At 35.7% G+C, this 20,731-nt stretch overlaps 1 protein-coding gene across 5 annotated transcripts in view; it reads right to left on the bottom strand.

The window, feature by feature from the left end:
* TDRD5 (tudor domain containing 5) overlaps positions 1-20,731 on the bottom strand; it is a 92,832-nt gene that overhangs the window by 70,099 nt on the left and 2,002 nt on the right. For all 5 annotated transcript variants that reach the window (XM_065531940.2, XM_015446288.4, XM_005540119.5 and 2 more), the window contains exon 4: positions 18,820-19,010. In XM_065531940.2, coding sequence (XP_065388012.1) covers positions 18,820-19,010 — 191 coding nt within the window. The remainder of the gene's footprint in view (positions 1-18,819; positions 19,011-20,731) is intronic.

Here is a 20,731-nt window from a genome sequence, read left to right as displayed (position 1 = left end):
AGGTATCAAAGGCAATGCAGGTGAGTGGGGAGGGATCTCTGAAGGAAACTGTCCATTTGTACGGAGTAACAGCAAAGGTACAAGGAAAGAAGCACACACACAATCTATGCGAGTGTCAAATGAAACAATTCTTATGGATGACAGCCTAGCCACATACAGGATAAGCCATTAAAAGTAAACATTCCTTTCAATCAGTGATGGCTCTTCTAGAAATTTATCCTGTGGAGTAACAGAGATGTGCGCATACTTGAGCAAGATTTTCATCATAAGGTTATTTTTAATAGCAAAAACTGAATATAGAGCAAATGCCCAACTTAGGCTATAAGTTAAATTACGGACATCATACCATCAGCTAAAATTATGTTGCATTAGAATATTTAATAATGTGGCACGTTAACAATGCATAAGAGGAAAAAAAGCAGGTCACAAACTAAGAACCAGAATGATTTTAATTTTTTAAGTCAAATTTTCACGTGATAAGAGTACACAGGTGATTTTTATTTTCTTCTGTGCTTGTCTGTATTGCAAGTTTTCTGTAATCAATCTATATTACTTTTGTAATAAAAAATTTAAAAACAGACAACTGGATAATTTAGAAACATCTAATGATGAATGCATTTTGGAAAAAGGATGCACGAGGCTAAAAGCAGAAAGAAACAGAAGTTACATCTCAGATGAATATACTTCAGACCTTTTGGCCATATGGGAAAACATTAATACATTTCTTACAAAGATCACAAAACTGGCACAGAAACATACAGCAGCAGTGCTTTCAGCTGCTTAAGTATTTGTTGGGTATATGCTATAGCATAGATGTATCCCTCTCTACCCCCACTCCCCAAATCCCTAAGTTGAAATCCTAACCCCCAAGGTGATGGTATTAGGAGATGGAGCCTTTGGGAGGTGATTAGCTCATGAGGGAAAGGCTGCTGTGAATGGGATTAGTGCCCTTATAAGAGAGGCCTTGGTGAGATCCCTTGCCCCTTCTGCTTTGTGAGTACACAAGACCTCTATCTATGAATGAGGAAGAAGGCTCTCACTGGACACCTTATATGCCAGAGTCATGATCTTTGACTTCTCAGCCTTCAAGAATGTTGAAAAATAAATGTTTGTTGTTTACAAGCCACCCAGTTTGTTGTAGCTTGTTACAGCAGCCAGAACTAAGATCCTATAAATAGGATTATGTAGGGTCTGACTTATTTGACTAAAAGCCAGGCAGGATGGAATTTGATTTGCCATACTTCATCTGAACTTGTGGGAAAATAGCTATAGAACAGCTACTCTAAGTTGGCCAGAGAATATAACCCCCAGAGAACTGCATTAATTAACCCACTGAGTAGTTCCTTCTGAGAATTCTTAATATATCCAATTATTTATCAAGGATACTCTTGAACTACAGTTGAGTCAGGTTATCAGGTGAAATAAAATGTTTCACCTCTTATATGCAATGCCAAGCAAAGCATCTAATTCATGTAAAAACTATCAATTGTTTAGGTGCAAATTAAAAGTTACGTGCAAACTAAGACCACCCTGATTTCATTTAGATGAGAAGGTATTTCTTTGTAACTCCAAGTTTATCTACCTTAATCTCATGGTGAATGTTACAATAAGGTCTTGAATCTGTAAGACAGAGGGGGCAGGAAACAGGTAGAATGGAGTACTCTTTTTTTGTTTTTTTTGAGACAAAGTCTCGCTCTGTCGCCCAGACTGCAGCACAGTGGCGCAGTCTCGGTTCACTGCAACCTCTGCCTCCTGGGTTCAAGAGATTCTCCCGCCTCAGCCTCCTGAGTAGCTGGGACTACAGGCACGTGCCGCCACACCCCAGCTACTTCTTGTATTTTTAGTAGACATGGGGTTTCACCATGTTGGCCAGGCTGGTCTTGAACTCCTGACCTCAAGTGATCCGCCCACCTCTGCCTCCCAAAGTGCTAGGATTACAGGCATGAGCCACTGCACCTGGCAGGATGGTGTACTCTTAAATGGTATTAAGGCTAGAGATCCTAGAAACGCAAGATCTCTATTCCTTGACGAATTGCTACTCTTAAAGGTAAACACCTATTAACGGAAAGCAATGTAATCTGTGGTCTAGAACTACACACAATGCAGAAAATTCTGATGACCTGGGCTGGACACAGCACCTGAGGCTTCACCCACTAGAAAGTATAGCTAAATCCATACGCTATTCACCAATTAAAATGTTCATTTCTCCTCTAAATTCTCTCTCAAGAGGTCAAAATAAAACTGAATGCCTTTCAAAAGAGGCCTTAAACTGTTCTAACAAATTGCTTTGTGAAATAAAGCAATGGGCAGGAGTGGGATACAAAAGGCCAAGCCAGCCTGTTTCTCTTGCAGGAGGAAAGTGAAGATATTCTGATCCTCATTTTACAAAGGAAAAACTTTTTTTCATTTTAATAATATTTTCTTGTGACAAAAGTGATGCATGTTCACTATGGAAGAACAAAAGATACAGATGATCAAAAAGAAAAAAGTTTACACTTTAACTTTGTTATATGTTTTTCTATGCACATAAAAACATAAACTTGTAGAGTTTTGAGGAAACACCTAGCAAACTAATAGATCTACAGTTTTGAAGAAATGGAAAGATGCAGTTTTTGCAAATAGGATTATGTGAGGTCTGATAATTATGTAGTGTTTGTCCTACCATAAATTAAAATTCATAGTTTAGGAATTAGAACCCACCCCCCTCTCAGAACAAGATTTAAATTGTTCTGGTGGCAAAAACTTCAACTGGAAGTGAACTGTGGTTATTACACTGCATCTATGAGGAATTATTAGAGCTGCAAAACTCAGGATGAAACTCAAAGAAAATACAGAAGAAAGTGTATCTGCATCTCTCTCACTCCTCAACTTGGAGCCATGCCATGAGCAAATGTCCTCAACTCTGCATTCGTTATTGCCTGGCTCTCACAGTTAAAAGGCAGAGTCTTCCTGCTAAATTCTATAGAGTGGAAAATTTTTGAAAAAAAGAAATATAATTATTTTTTTCTGGAAGTTTTAGTCAGCACAATAAATTTAGAAAATGGAAATAAGAACTTTAAATACTGAAAAGGGAAGAGCAAATCTACTGTTCATAAATGATAGGGTAGTCTACTTGGAAAACCTATGGGAAAACTATTGAAAAACCAAGTTTGCTACGGTAGTTTCAAAACAATATTTAATAGTCAATTTCTTTCTTTCTAAACCATGAGCACTTAGAATTCCAGTCTTAATGGCAAAAACAGTATCACAACTGGCCAGGCATGGTGGCTCATGCCTATAATCCCAACACTTTGGGAGGATGAGGCAGGCATTCAAGGTCAGGAATTCAAGATCACCCTGACCAACATGAGGAAACCCCATCTCTACCAAAAAATACCAAAATTAGCCAGGTGTGGTGGCACACCCCTGTAATTCCAGCTACTTGGGTGGCGGAGGCTGGAGAATCGCTTGAACCCAGGAGACAGGTTGCAGTGAGCTGAGATCGCACCACTGCACTCCAATCTGGGTGACAAAGCAAGGCTCCATCTCAAAAAAAAAAAAAAAAAAAGTATCACAACATATAATATCTAAGAATACAATTTCGAGAAATGTGCCAAACTCTAATAAAGAAAACTACATATCTGCAATGAAAGGCATAAGATTAATACTTGAATAAATAGAGAACTACAACATGTTAATGAATGAATACACTTAATGAAATGCATGAAGTCTCCTCAAAAATTTTAAACTTAATTCTAAGAAATCTCATTGAAATTTTGGAACTTACAAAAACAATTCTAAACTTTCAGGAAAAAAATAGGAAAAAAGCCCGAAAGAAGACTAACCAGGGGAGACTTGTCTTAGAAAACATTAAAATGAACTTTTTAAAAGTAACTTAAAAGTAATAAAAATGGCTGATTAAAAAATCAACTTTGTCAGTAACCAAAAATGGATGTGAAACAATTAGACTCTATGTTTGGCTTTTTGATGAGAAAAAATTTTTGTACTTAACCATCTTTCAAGGATTGACATTTGAGTTAATAACCACACAGAATCCTAAGAGTTATATAATCAGAAACTACGGGAAAAAAAGACACTACCATACTCCGAGTTGAAGCATATACTGATACTTTTCTGGAGGTCAGTTTAACAAAAGCCATTTTAAAAAATGAAGATTTTCTTTGATGAAAAGAATGAGAAAGAACAGAACAATTCATGATAATCTTTCTGAATTTCAAAGAAAAAGAATTTGACAAGCATGCAGTTAGTCAGCTTACCTACAAAGAAAGATAAACAGGCTGGTTTCAGGCTTCTTCAGCACAGGAAATGTCAAAAGAAATCAAAATAATCTAAAAATAGGAAAATTACTAAGAAAGCAACACATGAACACTCTTTCTTGGTAGTAAGACTATAACTCCTTTTAGGCTGAGTTTTCTGTATTAAGAATTATTTTCACCATTTAAAATAAAAGTTACGGCTTCCACTCTCCTGTCATAAATAACTAGAAAATTGGAAAAATGTATGAAACAACGATTTAGAGCTGTTGAATAACAATGCAGAACTGAGAGGTAAGCCTTGAACCCAGCCCTCCTACACCCTGCCCACCTTACAGCCTGGAGAGCTTTCAGGATAGTGTAGGAAGAAGTAACAGAAACAGAGCCTGGCAGTCTAGATGAATTGAGGAGACAGATTTTGAGACGATGACGATGCTAAAATTTACAGGATTGAGTATGGAAAAGGAGGAGTGGCACAGAAATAGCTCTAGAGGTCTGCAGAGGAACTCCCTTAAGTTTCTGGATGAGTACCGATCTGTGCAAGTGGAGAGAAGTTCTTTGAGGCTGGAGAAACAAACAAGAAGCAACAGGCTGAACAATACTCCGAGCTCACACAGGGCTAGGAACAGTGTTCCCACTAGACAGAGTAGGAGTACTTCGTAATACATTGAGTCAATCCTTAGAAAGGTAATGCTTCAGTGGTGGGGCTAAATTAGCCCTAGATTGAAGGCTGTTCTGGACCCGCGCATCTTGGTCTGCTCAGGCTGCCATAACAAAATACCATAGACTGGGTGGCTTAAACGACAGAATTTTTCTTACAGTTCTGGAGGCTGGGAAGTCCAAGATTAAGGCATAGGTTGAACATCCCAAATACAAAAAGCTGAAATTTGAAATGCTCCCAAATCCCAATCTTTCAATGCCAATATGATGCCACAAGTAGAGGATCCCATACCCAACCTTATGTGATGAGTCATAGTCAAAACACAGTTAAGACTTTCTTTCATGCACAAAATTATCTAAAATATTGTATAAAATTGCCTTCAGCTTATGTATATAAGGTATATATGAAACATACATGAATTTCATATTTAGACTGGGATCCCATCTCCAAGATATATCATTATGTATATGCAAATATTCAGATAAGGGATACTCAACCAAGCATTTCAGATAAGGGATATTTGACCTGTACTACCCAATTTGGTTCCTGGTGAGCACTCTCTTTCTGACTTGCAGATGGCCACCTTCTTGCTGTGTACTTATATGGCCTTTTCTCAGGGTGCTCCCGTGGACAGAGCAAACTTTCTAGTGTCTCTTCTTATAAGCTGTTCATCCCATCATAAGGATCCCACCTTCATAACCTAATCTAACCTTAATTACTTCCTACAAATCCCATCTCCTAATATCATCATATCGGAGGCTAGGGTTTAAATGTATAAATATGGGGAGAACATAATTCAGTCTATAGCACCCACTCTAATACAGCTTAAAAGAAAAACTCAAAATGATCAAATTGGGTCAAAGTAATTTATATGTAAAGCCCAACAATGAAATATTCACAATGGTCTAGCATCTAGTCAAAAGTTACCAACCATGTGAAGTGGTAGAATATGATGTCAGGGGAAAAAAATCAATAGGAAAAAAAAAACTGGAAATGGCACAGATAATAAAACTAGACAAGCCCTCTAAAACAGTTATTATAAACCTTACACATATGCTTATGTCCATAAAGTATTAACATAATGAATAGAAGAAATGAGGATATTAAAAAGACCCACGTGGAATACCTGAAGATGAAAAATGCAACATCTGAATGAAAAATAATCTGGATGGAATTAGGTTACATTCTGGAGAAAAGATTAACCAGTTTGAAGACAGCAATTGAAAAATGAAGCACTCAGTGGGGAAAAAAAGAGAACTGCAATGAAAGAAAAAGAGCATCAGTGACCTGCAAGAAAATAACAAGCAGTCTAAAATAGATGTTATTGTACTCCAAAAGAGGAAAGGAGAAAAAAATATTTGAAGACAAAATATCCAGATTTCATGAAAATTATAAACCTACATACAAGAAGCTCAATGATACAATAAGCTCAATGAATCCCAGGCAGAAAAATAAAGAAAAGTACACCAAGGGATGCTACAATCAAACTGTGGAAAACCAAACAGAGAAAATCCTGAAAGCATCAGAGGGAAAAAAACTACGAAGACAAAAAAATGGAATAACATCTCTGAAGCACTAAAAGGGGGCAAAAACTATCAAATTAGATAGAATTCTATACCCGGAAAAATAATATTTCAAAACGAAAATGAAAAATAGACTTTTTCAGATGGATAAAAGCTAAGAATATACACCACCAGCAGGTTTATCTTAGAGGATATGTTAAAATTTTCCAAGCAGAAAGAAAACTATACTGGAGAGAAATTTAAACAGAAAGAATTGGAGAGCATCAGAAATAAATGTAAGTAAACAAGTTTTTTTCATGTTTAATTTCTTAAAATTTGACTTTTGTGTTTTTAATATTTTAGTATTAAAATAAATATTCCTATTTACCTTAAACATTTTCTAAGCAAAAATAACAATGTATTATGAGGTACATAACATGAGAACTAAAATGTATCACAATAAGAGCACAAAGGATGGAAGAGGGGAAATGTAAATTTACTGTTCCATGGTTCTTATATTTTATATGAAATGTTTAATATTATATGAAGGTCAATTGTGATAAGTTAAAAATATAGGATGAAAACCCTAAGGCATCCACTAAAACTATAAAACAGAAAAATATAGATAATAAACAAAAAAGATAAAGTGGAATCCTAAAAAATACTTAACCAGGTACAAGGCAAAGAGTGTTCCCTCCCACTGCTTTGCAACATCTTGCTGGAGTCCTAGCAAATGCAGTAAGTCAAGAAAAGGAAATGAAACAAACAGACTGGGAAGGAAGAAATAAAAACTGTCCCTTATTTACAGATCACATAATCTATGTAGAAAATATGACAGAATTTTTTAAAAACTCCTGGAACTAATTAGCAATTATAGCAAGGTTGCAGGATGCAAGGTTAATGTACAAAAGTCAATCATTTTCCTATATTCCAGTAATAAGTGAAATCTGAAATTCAAAAAAATACTATTTACATTAGCACTCCCCCAAATATAATACTTAAGTATAAATCTAACAAAATATGTACAAGATCTGTATGAGGAACACTGCAAAACTCTGATGAAAGATATCAAAGAAGAAATAAACGGAGAACTATTCCATGTTCATGGATAGAAAAATTCAATATTGTCCAGATGTTAGTTCTTCCCAACTCGATTTATAGATTCAATTCAATCCCAAACAAAATCTCAGCAAGTTATTTTGTGAATATCAACAAATTGACACTGAAATTTATATAGGAGGCAAAAGATCCAGAATAGCCAACAAAATATTGAAGAATAAAGCCAGAGGATTGACACTACCTAACTTCAAGACTTACTAAAAAAGCTACAGTAACCAAGACAGTATGGTAATGGTGAAAGAACAGACCGACCAGTGGAACAGACTAGAGAACCTAGACATAGACTCACATAAATATAGTGAACTGATCTTTGATAAAGGAGCAAAAGCAACCGAATGAATCAAACAGTCTTTTCACAAATGGTACTAGAATTGAACATCCACTTGCAAAAAAACCCACGAAAACAAAAATGACCCCCCACACACATATCTAGACCTTACACCCTTCACAAACATTAACTTAAAATGGATCATAGACCTAAATGTAAAATTCAAAACTATAAAACTCCTTGAAGACAACATAGGTAACACTGGCTGATTTTGGATAAGGTGATGAGTTTCTAGATACAACACCAAAGGCACAATACATGAAAGAAATAATTGATTGCCTGTCTTAAGATTAAAAACTTTTTCTCTATAAGACAATGTCAAAAGATTGAGAAACAAGCCACAGATTAGAAGGAAATATTTGCAAGACACATCTGATAAAAGACTATTATTTTTAAAAAAAGCTCTTAAAACTCAGCAATAAGAAGATAAACAATCAAATTTTTAAAAAATGGACAAAATACCTGAACAGACCTCTCACTAAAGAAGATATACCCAATGGCAAGTAAGCATATGAAAAGATGTTCAACATCATGTCATTAGGGGATTTCAAATTAAAACAGCAATGAAATACCACTATACAGCTATTAGAATGGCCAAAATCTAAAACACTAGCCACACCAAATGCTGACCAGCAATGGGGAACAACAGAAACATTCACTCAACACTGGTGAGAATGCAAAATGGTACCACCACTTTGGAAGACAGTTTAGCAGTTTCTTATAAAAACAAACATATCTTTATCCGATAATTTAGCAACTGTACTCCTTGGTATTTACCCACATGAATTGAAAACTGCTATCCACACAAAAAACCCACACACATGTTTATAGCAACTTTTTGAGGAAAAAACCAAGATGTTCTTCAGTTTGAGTGGATAAACTGTAGTATCAGACAATGGAATATTACTCAGTGCCAAAAAGAAATGCATTATCAAGCCATGAAAAGACATAGAGGAACCTTAAGTGCATATTACTAAGTGAAAGAACCCAATTTGAAAGGCTACATGCTCTATAAGTCCAACTATATGACTCTCTGGAAAAAGCAAAACTATGGCGACAGTAAAAAGACCAGTGGTTACCATGGGATTAAGGGACGAGACAGATGAATAGATGCAAGCACAGAGGACTTTTAGGGGAGTGAAAACTATTCAGTATGATACTACAGTAGTGGATACATGCCATTACACATTTGTCAAAACCTGCAGAATGTACAACACCAAGAGCAAACTCCCCTACCCTCTACCTCCTCCTAAACAGGTGCTGGTGTCCACGGCTCACAGACCTCATTGTTGCACGATGAATGCAACAAACAGCAGGATTAATGCAATAGTACCTCACATCTCAAAACTAATATTGAATGCAAATGGCCTAAATGTTCCACTTAAAAGATACAGAACTGCAGAATGGATAAGAATTCCACAACCAACTATCTGCTGCCTTCAGGAGACTCATCTAACACATAAGGACTCACATAAAGGGATGGAAAAGACATTTCATGCAAATGGACACCAAAAGCAAGCAAGGGTAGGTATTCTTACATCATACAAAACAAACTTTAAAGCAACAGCAGTTAAAAGAGACAAAGAGGGACATTATATAATGGTAAAGGGCCATGTCCAACAGGAAAATATCACAATCCTAAACATAAATGCACCTAACACTGGAGCTCCCAAATTTATAAAACAATTACTAATAGACCTAAGAAATGAGATAGACAGCAACACAATAATAGTGGAGGATCTCAATACTCCACTGACAGCACTAGACAGTTCATTAAGACAGAAAGTTAAAGACACAATGGATTTAAACTATACCTAGGAACAAATGGACTTAACAGATATATACAGAACATTTCATCCAACAACTGCAAAATACATACTTCATTCAACAGGGCACGGAACTTTCTCCAAGATAGACGATATGATAGGCCATAAAACGAGCCTCAGTACATTTCAGAAAACTGAAATTATATCAAGCACTCTTTCAGATAACAGAGGAATAAAACTGGGAATCCGCTCCAAAAGGAACCTTAAAAACCATGCAAATACATGGAAAATAATCTGCTCCTGAATGATCACTGGGTCAAAAATGAAATCAAGATGGACATTTAAAAATTCTTCAAACTCAATGACAATAATGACACAACCTATCAAAAACTCTGGGATACAGCAAAGGTGGTGCTAAGAGGAAACTTCATAGCCCTAAACACCTACATCAAAAAGGCTGAAAGAGCACAAACTGACATTTTAAGGTCATACCTCAAGGAACTAGAGAAACAAAAACAAACCAAACCCAAACCCAGCAGAAGAAAGGAAATAACCAAGATCAGAGCAGAACTAAATGAAATTAACAACAACAAAAAAATACAAAAGATAAATGAAGCAAAAAGCTGGTTCTTTGAAAAGATAAATAAAATTGACAGACCATTAGAAAAATAAACCAAGAAGAGAAGAGAGAAAATCCAAATAACCTCATTAAGAAATGAAACAGGAGATACTACAATTGACACCACTGAAATACAAAAGATCATTCGAGGCTACTATGAACACCTTTATGCACATAAACAAGAAAACCCAGAAGACATGGATAAATTCCTGGAAAAATACAACCCTCCTAGCTTAAGTCAGGAAGAATTGGATACCCTGAACAGCCAATAATACATGGAGAGACTGAAATGGTAATTTAAAAATTACCAACAAAAAAAAGTCCAGGAGCAGACAGATTCACAGCAGAATTCTAAAAGACATTCAAAGAAGAATTGGTACCAATCCTTTTGACACTATTCCACAAGCGAGAGAAAGAGGGAAGCCTCCCTAATTCATTCTATGAAACCAGCATCACCCTAATACCAAAACCATGGAAGGACATTAATAAAGAAGAAAACTACAGATCGATATCCCTGACTAACATAGATGCTAAAATCCTTAACAAAAATACTAGCTAACCAAATCCAATAACATATCAAAAAGATAATGCGCCATGATCAAGTGGGTTTCATACCAGCGATGCAGGGATGGTTTAACATATGCAAGTCAATAAATGTGATACACCACATAAACAGAATTAAAGACAAAAATCACATGATCAACTCAACAGATGCAGAAAAAGCATTTGACAAAATCCAGCATTGCTTTATGATTAAAACTCTCAGCAAAATCGGCACACAAGGGACAAACCTCAACGTAATAAAAGCCATCTATGACAAACCCACAGCCAATACTGGATGGGGAAAGTTGAAAGCATTCCCTCTGAGAACTGGAAGACGACAAAGATGCCCACTCTCACCACTCCTCTTCAACATAGTACTCAAAGTCCTAGCCAGAGCAATCAGACAAGAAAAATAAAGGACATCCAAATCAGTAAAGAGGAAGTCAAATTGTCATTGTTTGCTGACAATATGATCATTTACCTTGAAAACCCTAAAGACTCCTCCAGAAAGCTCCTAAAGCTGATAAAAGAATTAATCAAAGTTTCCAGATACAAGATTAATGTATACAAATCAGTAGCCCTTCTATACGCCGAAAGTGACCAAGCAGAGAATCAAATCAAGAACTCAACTCCTTTTACAATAGCTGCAAAAATAACAAAATACTTAGGAATATACCTAGCCGAGGAGGCAAAAGACCTCTACAAGGAAAACTACAAAACATTGCTGAAAGAAATTACAGATGAAACAAACAAATGGAAACACATCCCATGCTCATGGATGGATAGAATCAATATTGTGAAAATGACCATACTGCCAAAAGCAACCTACAAATTCAACGGATTCTCCATCAAAATACCACTATCATTCTTCACAGAATTAGAAAAAACAATTCTAAAATTCATATGGAACCAAAAAAGAGCCCACACAGCCAAAGCAAGACTAAGCAAAAAGAACAAATCTGGAAGCATAACACTACCTTATTTCAAACTATACTATAAGGCCATAGTCAACAAAAAAAGCATGGTACTGGTATAAAAATAAGCACATAGACCAATGGAACAGAACAGAGAACCCAGAAATAAACCCAAATACTTATAGCCAACTGATCTTCGACAAAGCAAACAAAAACATAAAGTGGGGAAAGGACACTCTTTTAAACAAATGGTGCTGGGATAATTGGCTAGCCACATACAGGAGAATGAAACTGGATCCTCATCTCTCACCTTACACAAAAATCAACTCAAGATGGATTAAGGACTTAAACCTAAGATCTGAAACTATAAAAATTCTAGAAGATAACATTGGAAAAACCCTTCTAGACACTGGCTTAGGCAAGGATTTCATGACCAAAAACCCATCAATAAGAAAAAAACAAGCAATCCCATCAAGAAGTGCGCTAAGGACATGAACAGATAATTCTCAAAAGAATATATACAAATGGGCAACAAACATATGAAAAAATGCTCAACATCACTAATGATCAGGGAAATGCAAATCAAAACCACAATGAGATACTACCTTACTCCTGCAAGAATGGCCATCAACAAAAAATAAAAAAACAGATGTTGGCATGGATGCGGTTAACAGGGAACACTTCTACGCTGCTGGTGGGAATGTAAACTAATATAGCCGCTACGGAAAACACTATGGAGATTCCTTAAAGAGCTAAAAGTAGGCCGGGTGCGGTGGTTTATGCCTGTAATCCCAGCACGTTGGGAGGCTGAGGTGGGTGAACTGCCTGAGTTCAGGAGTTCACAACCAGCCTGGGCAACACAGTGAAACCCCATATCTACTAAAATACAAAAAATTACCTGGGTGTGACGGCGTGTGCCTGTAGTCCCAGCTACTCAGGAGGCTGAGGCTGGAGAACTGCTTGAACCTGGGAGGTGGAGGTTGCAGTGAGCTGAGATTATACCACTGCACTCCAGTCTGGGTGACAGAGCAAGACTCCGTCTCAAAAGGAACTAAAAGTAGAACGACCAGTTGATCTAGCAATCCCACTACTGGGTATCTACCCAGAGGAAAAGAAATCATTATACAAAAAAGATACTTGCAGATGCACGTTTATAGCAGCACAAATTGCAACTGCAAAATCATGGAACCAACCCAAATGCCCATCAATCAAGTAAATAAACTATGGTGTGTGTGTGTATATATATATCATATATATATCATATATATCATATATATCATATATATCATATATATCATATCATATATATCACATATATATCATATATATATGATAGACTACTACTCAGCCATAAAAAGGAATGAATTAATGGCATTTTGCTGTGACCTTGATGAGACTGGAGACTATTATTCTGAGTGAAGTAACTCAGGAATGGAAAACTAAACATCATGTTTTCACTGATATGTGGGAGCTAAGCTATGAGGACGCCTAGGCATAAGAATGATACAAAGACTTTGGGGACATGAGGGGAAGGGTAGGAAGGGGGTGAGGGATAAAAGACTACAAATAGGGTGCAGTGTATACTGCTTGGGTGATGGGGGCACCAAAATCTCACAAATCACCACTAAAGAATTTACTCATGTAACCAAATACCACCTGTACCCCAACAATCTGTGGGAAAAAAAAAACAGGCAAAGCATAAACTAACTGAACTAAAAGGTAAAATAGACAAATCTATAATTATGTTTGAAAATTTCAATACTCCTCCCTCAGTAGTTAATTAAAAAACAGTTAAAAAGAAATCCTCAATGACATAACTGACTTAATTGACATTTATAGAATATTATACCCAAATATTGCAAAATATTCTTTTGAAGTGAATTATGAAACATTTACCTAGATAAACATATTGAGCCATATAATGAGTCTCAATGAATATATAAGGAACAAAATCTATGTTGTTGGACCACAATGAAATTAGAACAGAAGCATCTCTGAAAAAAAATCCCCAAATATTTGGATATTAAACAACACACTTCTAAATAATCCATGATACAAAGAAAAAAACCAAAAGGGAGATCAGTAAATTTTGACCTGAAGACGAGTTTTCATATCAAATTTGAATTTCATATCAAAGTTTGGGAGATGTAGCTATAGAAATACTTAGAAGAAATTTATAACCTTAAATGTTTACATTAAAAAGGGACCAAAATCCATGACCAAACTTCTACCTTAAGAGCAAAGAGGAAATTAACCCAAAGTAAACAGAAGTTACAAAACAATTAGAACAGAAATCAATGAAATAAAAAGTGAAAAAATAAAAAAAAATTATCAAAACTAAAAACCTGTTCTTTGAAAAATACAACCATGCATCTTTTAATAATGGGGATACACTCTGAGAAATGCATTATTAGGCAATTGCACTGTTGCACAAACATAGAATGTATGTAACACAGACCTAGATGGTATAACCTTACTACACGCCTAGGCTTTATGGCATTGCCTATTGCTCCTAGGCTACAAACCTGTACAGCATGTTACTGTACTGAATACTATAGGCAATTGTAACACAGTAGTATTTGTGTATCTAAACACAGAAAAGGTACAGTAAAAATACAGTATAAAAGATAAAATGGCATACCTGTATAAAGCACTTACCATAAATGGAACTTGCAGGGTTGTATGTTGCTCTGGGTGAGTGGGTGGTGAATGTGTAGGCCTAGGACATTATTGTACACTACTGTAGACTCTATATAAACATCTTACACTTACGCTACACTAAATTGATCTTGTCATGTGGTAAGGTGTTCAGGGACAATAATATGCATGGAGCTGTCATCATCTATGATAACAATGCCTTCCTTCTTGAATACCTCATGAAGGAAATGCCTGAAGCTGTTTTACAATTAATTTTTTTAGTTAGGAGTGCACTCTAATGATATAAACTACAGTAAAAACACAAACCCATAACATGGTTGTTCATTGTCATTATCAACTATTATGTACTGTAAATAATTGTGCTATATATATGACTGTCACCACAAATACAAGTGTTGCATTGCACTATGTTGTTACAACAGCTACATCACCACCAGGTGGCAGGAATTTTTCAGTTCTATTATAATTTTATGGAACTACTGTTGCACATGCAGTCTTGTTGACACAAGTGTCATTATGTGGAGCATGACTGTGTATAAGTGAATAAATCTTTAGCAAGACTTATATGTGTGTGAGAGAGACAGAGAGAGAGAAGGAGCAACCATCACAGACTCTACAGACCTTAAAATGTTATTGGGGGAACATTATGAACAACTTTATTTCAATAAATTTGACAGCCTAGATGAAATGGACAGCACCTTGAAAGACAAGGTACCAAGGCTCATTAAAAAAAAAAAAAAAAGCAAGCATAAAATCCAAAATAGCCCTATATCTGTTAAAGAAACTGAATTTGTTGTTTAAAACCTTTCTGCAAAGAAAGCTCCAGGCCCAATTTAGTTCACTGATAAATTCTATGAAATATTTAAGAAAAACAAATACCAATGCTACACAAACTCTTTCAGAATAAATAGGTGGAAAAAAACTTCCCAACTCATTTCACATGAGGCCTGTATTAAAATGATTCCAAAACGAGATAAAAGCATTACAAGAAAACTACAGAATATATCTTATGAACATAAATGCAAAACCCTTAAAATATTAGCAAATTGAAGGTAGCAACATATAAAAAGGATACTATATGATGACCAAGTGGGATTCATCCAGAAATATAAGGTTGGCTGAATATAAAACCAAGAAAAGTAATTTTTTAAAGTCCTATAATAACTTCAATGTATGGAGAAAGAGTATGACAAAATTCAACATACATGCATGAAAAAAAAACCTGAGAAACTAGGAATAGGAGGGAATTTCCTCAACCTGATAAAAGGCATCTGAAAAGCTACAGTTAATATCATAATTATGAAAGACTGAATATTTTCCCCATATAGTTAGGAACAAGTTTTTCTACTCTCACATTTCTATAATATTATATAATACTAGAGAGCCTACACTGTGTGGTAAGGGTTGGAGGAAAGGAAGATAGATTGAAAAGAAGGAAGTAAAACTGTCTTTACTCTCAGATGGTATGACGGTCTATGCAGAAAATCCAAACTCTACAAAATAGCTGCTAGAATGATTTGAATTACAGAACTGAATTTATCAAGTATCATGACTCAAGGTCACAGGATACAAGGTCAACATACCAAAAAAAAAATCCAATTGATTTTCTATTAGCAATGACTAGAAATTTTAAATACCATTTATAATCGCTAAAAAATATGAAAGGTATAAAGGATAAGTTTAACAAAATATATGCAAGCTTTATGCACTGAAAACTATAAAACATTGCTGAGAGAATGTAAAGACCTAAATAAATGAAGATATACCATGTTTTTGAATCAGCAGACTTGATATTGTTAAGATGTCATTTTTCCCCCAAACTTATCTATAGATCCAATGTGATTCTAAAAAGATCACAATCTTATTTCTGGCAGAAACTGACAAGTTGATTTGTATCAAATTAAACGTATCTGCAAATGCAAACCTAGAATATCCAAAGCATTTTTGAAAAAATAACAAAGTTGCAAGACTTAACTAGTCATGGGCTGCATTATGACTTAGGGTCAACAATAGACCACCTGTATGATGGTGGTCCCACAAGATTATAACACTGTATTTTTTCCGTACCTTTTCTGTTTAGATACACAAATACCCCATTGTGTTACAACTGCCTATGGCATTCAGTGCAATAACATGCTATAATGGTTTGTAGCCTATGAGCAATAGGCTATACCATATAGCATAGGTGTGTAGTAGGCTATATACCATCTAGGTTTGTGCAACTGCATTCTAGGATGATCATACAATGATAAAATCACCTAACAACACACTTCTCAGATAATATCTGTTATTGACACAAAACTATATATGACTAAGATATTATAAAGCTACAGTAATAGATAGTACAGCATTGGTAAAAACAGACATGTAGATAAAAGGACCTGAACAGAGTCTCAAAATAGAATTACAGATGTGTGAGGTCAATAGATTTGATAGAGGTGCCAAAATAATAAGGAATAACTGTCTATATGCAGAAAAATTTGATCTGTGCCTGGTACCTTATGCAAATCTGGCTTGAAATGGATAATATACGTAAATATAAGAACTGAAAACATAAAACTTCAAGAAAACGTAGGAGAAAATCTTTGTAACTTCAGATTAAAATCCATTAGATAGGCAAGAATAAAAGAAAAATATGGACCAGGCATGGTGGCTCATGCCTGTAATCCCAGCACTTTCGGACGCTGAGGCAGGTGGATCCCGAGGTCAGGAGTTCAAGACCAGCCTGACCAACATGGTGAAACTCTGTCTCTAATAAAAATACAAAAATTAGCCAGGCATGGTGGCAGACGCCTGTAATCCTAGCTACTTAGGAGGCTGAGGCAGGAGAATCACTTGAGCCCGGGAGGCAGAAGTTGCAGTGAGCCAAGATCACACCATTGCACTCCAGCCTGGGCGACAAAGCGAGACTCCCTATCACCAAAAAAAAAAAAAAAAAAAAGAAAAGAAAAGAAAGAAAAATATGAATAAATTAGACTGTATCAAAATTAAAGACTTCCACAACACACAGGATCAAGGAAATGAAGAAGCAAACATAGGCCAGGAGAAAATATTTGCAAAACATGTCTCTGATAAGGACTTATATCTAGAATATATAAATTTTTCCAATTCAATACAATGACAACACAGTTTTATAAAACTGGCAAAATATTTGAATAGACACTTCAAAAAGGTAAATGCAAATGGCAAACACGCATGTGAAAAGATGTTCAACATTATCATTATATTATTATGATCCAACTTAAAACCATGAGATAGCACTACACACCCACTCAAATGGCTAATATTTTTAAAACTGACAATCCCAAATGTTAACAAAGATGTGTAACAACTACAACTCTCATACATATTTCATGGGAAAGGAAAGTCATACAGCCACTTTGGAAAACAGTGGCAATTTCTTATTAACATACACTTACTATATATGATGCAGTAATCCAACTCCTAGGTATTTACACAAGAGAAATGAACTATGTCCATACAAGATGTATGCAAATATTGATAGCGGCTTTATAAGTAAAGGACCAAAGAGGAAATAACCCAAATGTCATCTAATGGGGAAGGGATAACAAATTTAGGTGTATCTGTATAATGGACTAATACCAAACAAGAAAAAGGAACAAATTACTGATATATACATCTTGGATGAACCTCAGAAGTATTCTACTAAGTTAAAAAAGCCAAACACAAAAGCTTAGATACTGTTTGATTCCATTTATACGAAATTCCTGGAAAGTCAAAATCATAGAAAGCAGTGGTAGTCTGTGGCTGCAGTTGGGGAAAAAAAACTACAAAAGTGGCATGAAGGAGCTTTTTTGGGGGTAATGGAAACGTTCTGTTTTTTATTTTGATGGTGATTACATAATTATATATTAATCAAAACTCAAACTGTACGGTTAAAATGAGTAAATTTTACTACATGTAAATTATGTTACTAAAGCTAATTTTAGTAGAAATCAGGCATTTTCATGTTTTGAACTTAATGTCCATGTACTAGTTCTGAGCTCTAACTTAAGTTGTTAACATGATGATTTAGCCAGGCATTTATCGGTTATATTCTAATAGATTTTATTCAAAGTCCTTCAGCATTTATAGTCACAGAAAAATACCAGGATTATTATGCTCAGGAGCAGCCATTCAGAAGATATTCATGAGGTAAATTACAAATATGCTTCTGTAACTTTGGTGAGGAACTGGAACCAGAGATACAGGTTTGGGAGTTGGGAGTCATTTGCAGAAAATAGTGGAAACCGTGGAGTTGATACAATTGTACTCTTCTTTCACTCCACTTCTCACTGCTTACTAATCTACAGAACCATAGGAAATGCTTAGTCAAATTTGAAATAACTGAATGACTTCAGTTTTTAAAAGGTCAACTTTTCTATCAGATCAAAGTGTTAACACCACTGAATTTAAAAACATCATATATTTATATCTCCAAACTCTTATCTCTCACCTGGTTTAATTTTTCAGTATGATTCAGCCTTGAAGTCTCCACTACATTTAACTTGGAAGTCTTTTCCATGCTCATTATTTGCTTCTGTGGTTCCATGTTTGAAGTGGGTTGTGAAAAGCATGCCTTTGCTACCGGAAAGCCTGCGGAGTATGACCCTTGTTTCATTCTAAATGGCTGGGTAAAAATTTTACCTTTTGTGAGTAATAGAAGAAGAGAGAAAAATTGTCACTAGCACCTTCTATTTCATTTTCTGGTGGCTACATATAGAGGCTACTGTGAGCTAATTGCCTTCAACTTAGAAGTAAAAATCAATAAAAGAAAGCTTACAATTTTATATCAAGCCAAAACTTACATATAGTATAAGTTATTAGTCATCCATAGAGGAAGACAGAGGTCATAACTGTTACCAAAAAGGTTGGGGCTATCTAAAAGTCCACTTAAGGTCACCTGAATATAATTACAGAGAGGTGGGATTCAATACGTAAAAAGCTGTATCCTATTTAGGAGACAAAAAAGTCTCCAAGGAGCCTGCTTAGCACTATGCTTTTCAAACTGGAAAACCACTAGTAGTACCACAGTTCTGGGAGGATGAAAAGCTACAGAATAAAGTATAAATTCTTCAAGATTTGTAGGAAGGGGGAATACCATTGGAGAGGTGTATTCTGTTGTATGACATGAAAGATACATCACCAGACTTCACCACAGCCTAGCTCTTTCTTTACCCTAAGGCCAAGTTCATAAACAAAACAAAACAAAACAAAAACCCACCAGTTGACTTCAAGATATCTTGACGATAGAAGTAGGAACCATGGATGGAGAACATGAACAAAATCACTGGAAAGGAATATTCACCCCCCACTACTCAATAAATTGGTAAAGTGCTTTCTACAACTCAACCTCTTGCACGTTTAATAGTATGAGTTAGTCCTTCCAAGTTTTAGGACTTCAAGAATACTGATAAAGTTGAGGGCTAGACTTGAAACACTTACTGGCCTCCAGAGCCTTCCCTATCCAAGTATATCCTCATATCCTCAAACTACATCACCCAGCACAGTGTAAATATTGGTTTATAAATATGCGACACATCCTCATGGTTCACCTACGTTAATCTAAATACAGATTTTAGAGAAAAAGAAAATCACTGAAATAGGCACAGAATGCTCCCAAGTAGGCTCCGGCTATGCTCAGTGTAGAAACCATATATTGTCAAGGAAGATACTATACAGATGGTCACATTGGTCTCTTGAGCCTTTAATGTACACAGCAGCTGGGCAGAAACTCACTGCATGGGCAGCAATAACAGCTGGGTATCTAACTCTAGCTGTGCCACTTTTCCAGCCATGTGGCTTTGGAAAAGCCATTTAATTTTCCTGAGCTTTGATTTCCTTATCTGTAAGACACGGTTACTTACCCTACCTAGTACGGTAATGAGAATGCAAGGTAAAATGCTATACAGATAAGGTGGTTATTATTACACCACAAAAATTACCAAAGTGTCCCCTAGGATAAGCCCCAGTGATGGCAAAGATTAGCAGGGTTAAGGCTAATCATTTAAATATTTTAACTTTTCATTTTCCATATAGCTTATTTACATGAGCACATTCATGTAAAGTTCACTTACAGTGTTATAGAGAGAGGTGATCTTGTAGTTTTTAAAATAACAACAGCTACCACTTATTATCAGCTTACTAAATGCCAGAGACTTTACAGAACTCACCTCATGTAAGGTCCTCAACACAACCCCGAGAGGCAAACATTGTTATTTCTATTTTAAAGATGAGGAAACTAAGGTTTAAGTAGATTTAAGTAGATTGAACAGTTTGCCCGGGACCACTGAGCTAGCAAGTAGTAGAGCCAGGCTACAACTCTAACAAACTCATGGACCTTAGCCATTACACACCCCTTTATGTGC

Source organism: Macaca fascicularis, chromosome 1 (assembly GCF_037993035.2).
Source record: "Macaca fascicularis isolate 582-1 chromosome 1, T2T-MFA8v1.1".
Taxonomy (NCBI): domain Eukaryota; kingdom Metazoa; phylum Chordata; class Mammalia; order Primates; family Cercopithecidae; genus Macaca; species Macaca fascicularis.
Note: the sequence above shows the minus strand (reverse complement) of the source record. Positions and strands in the feature narration are given on the sequence as shown.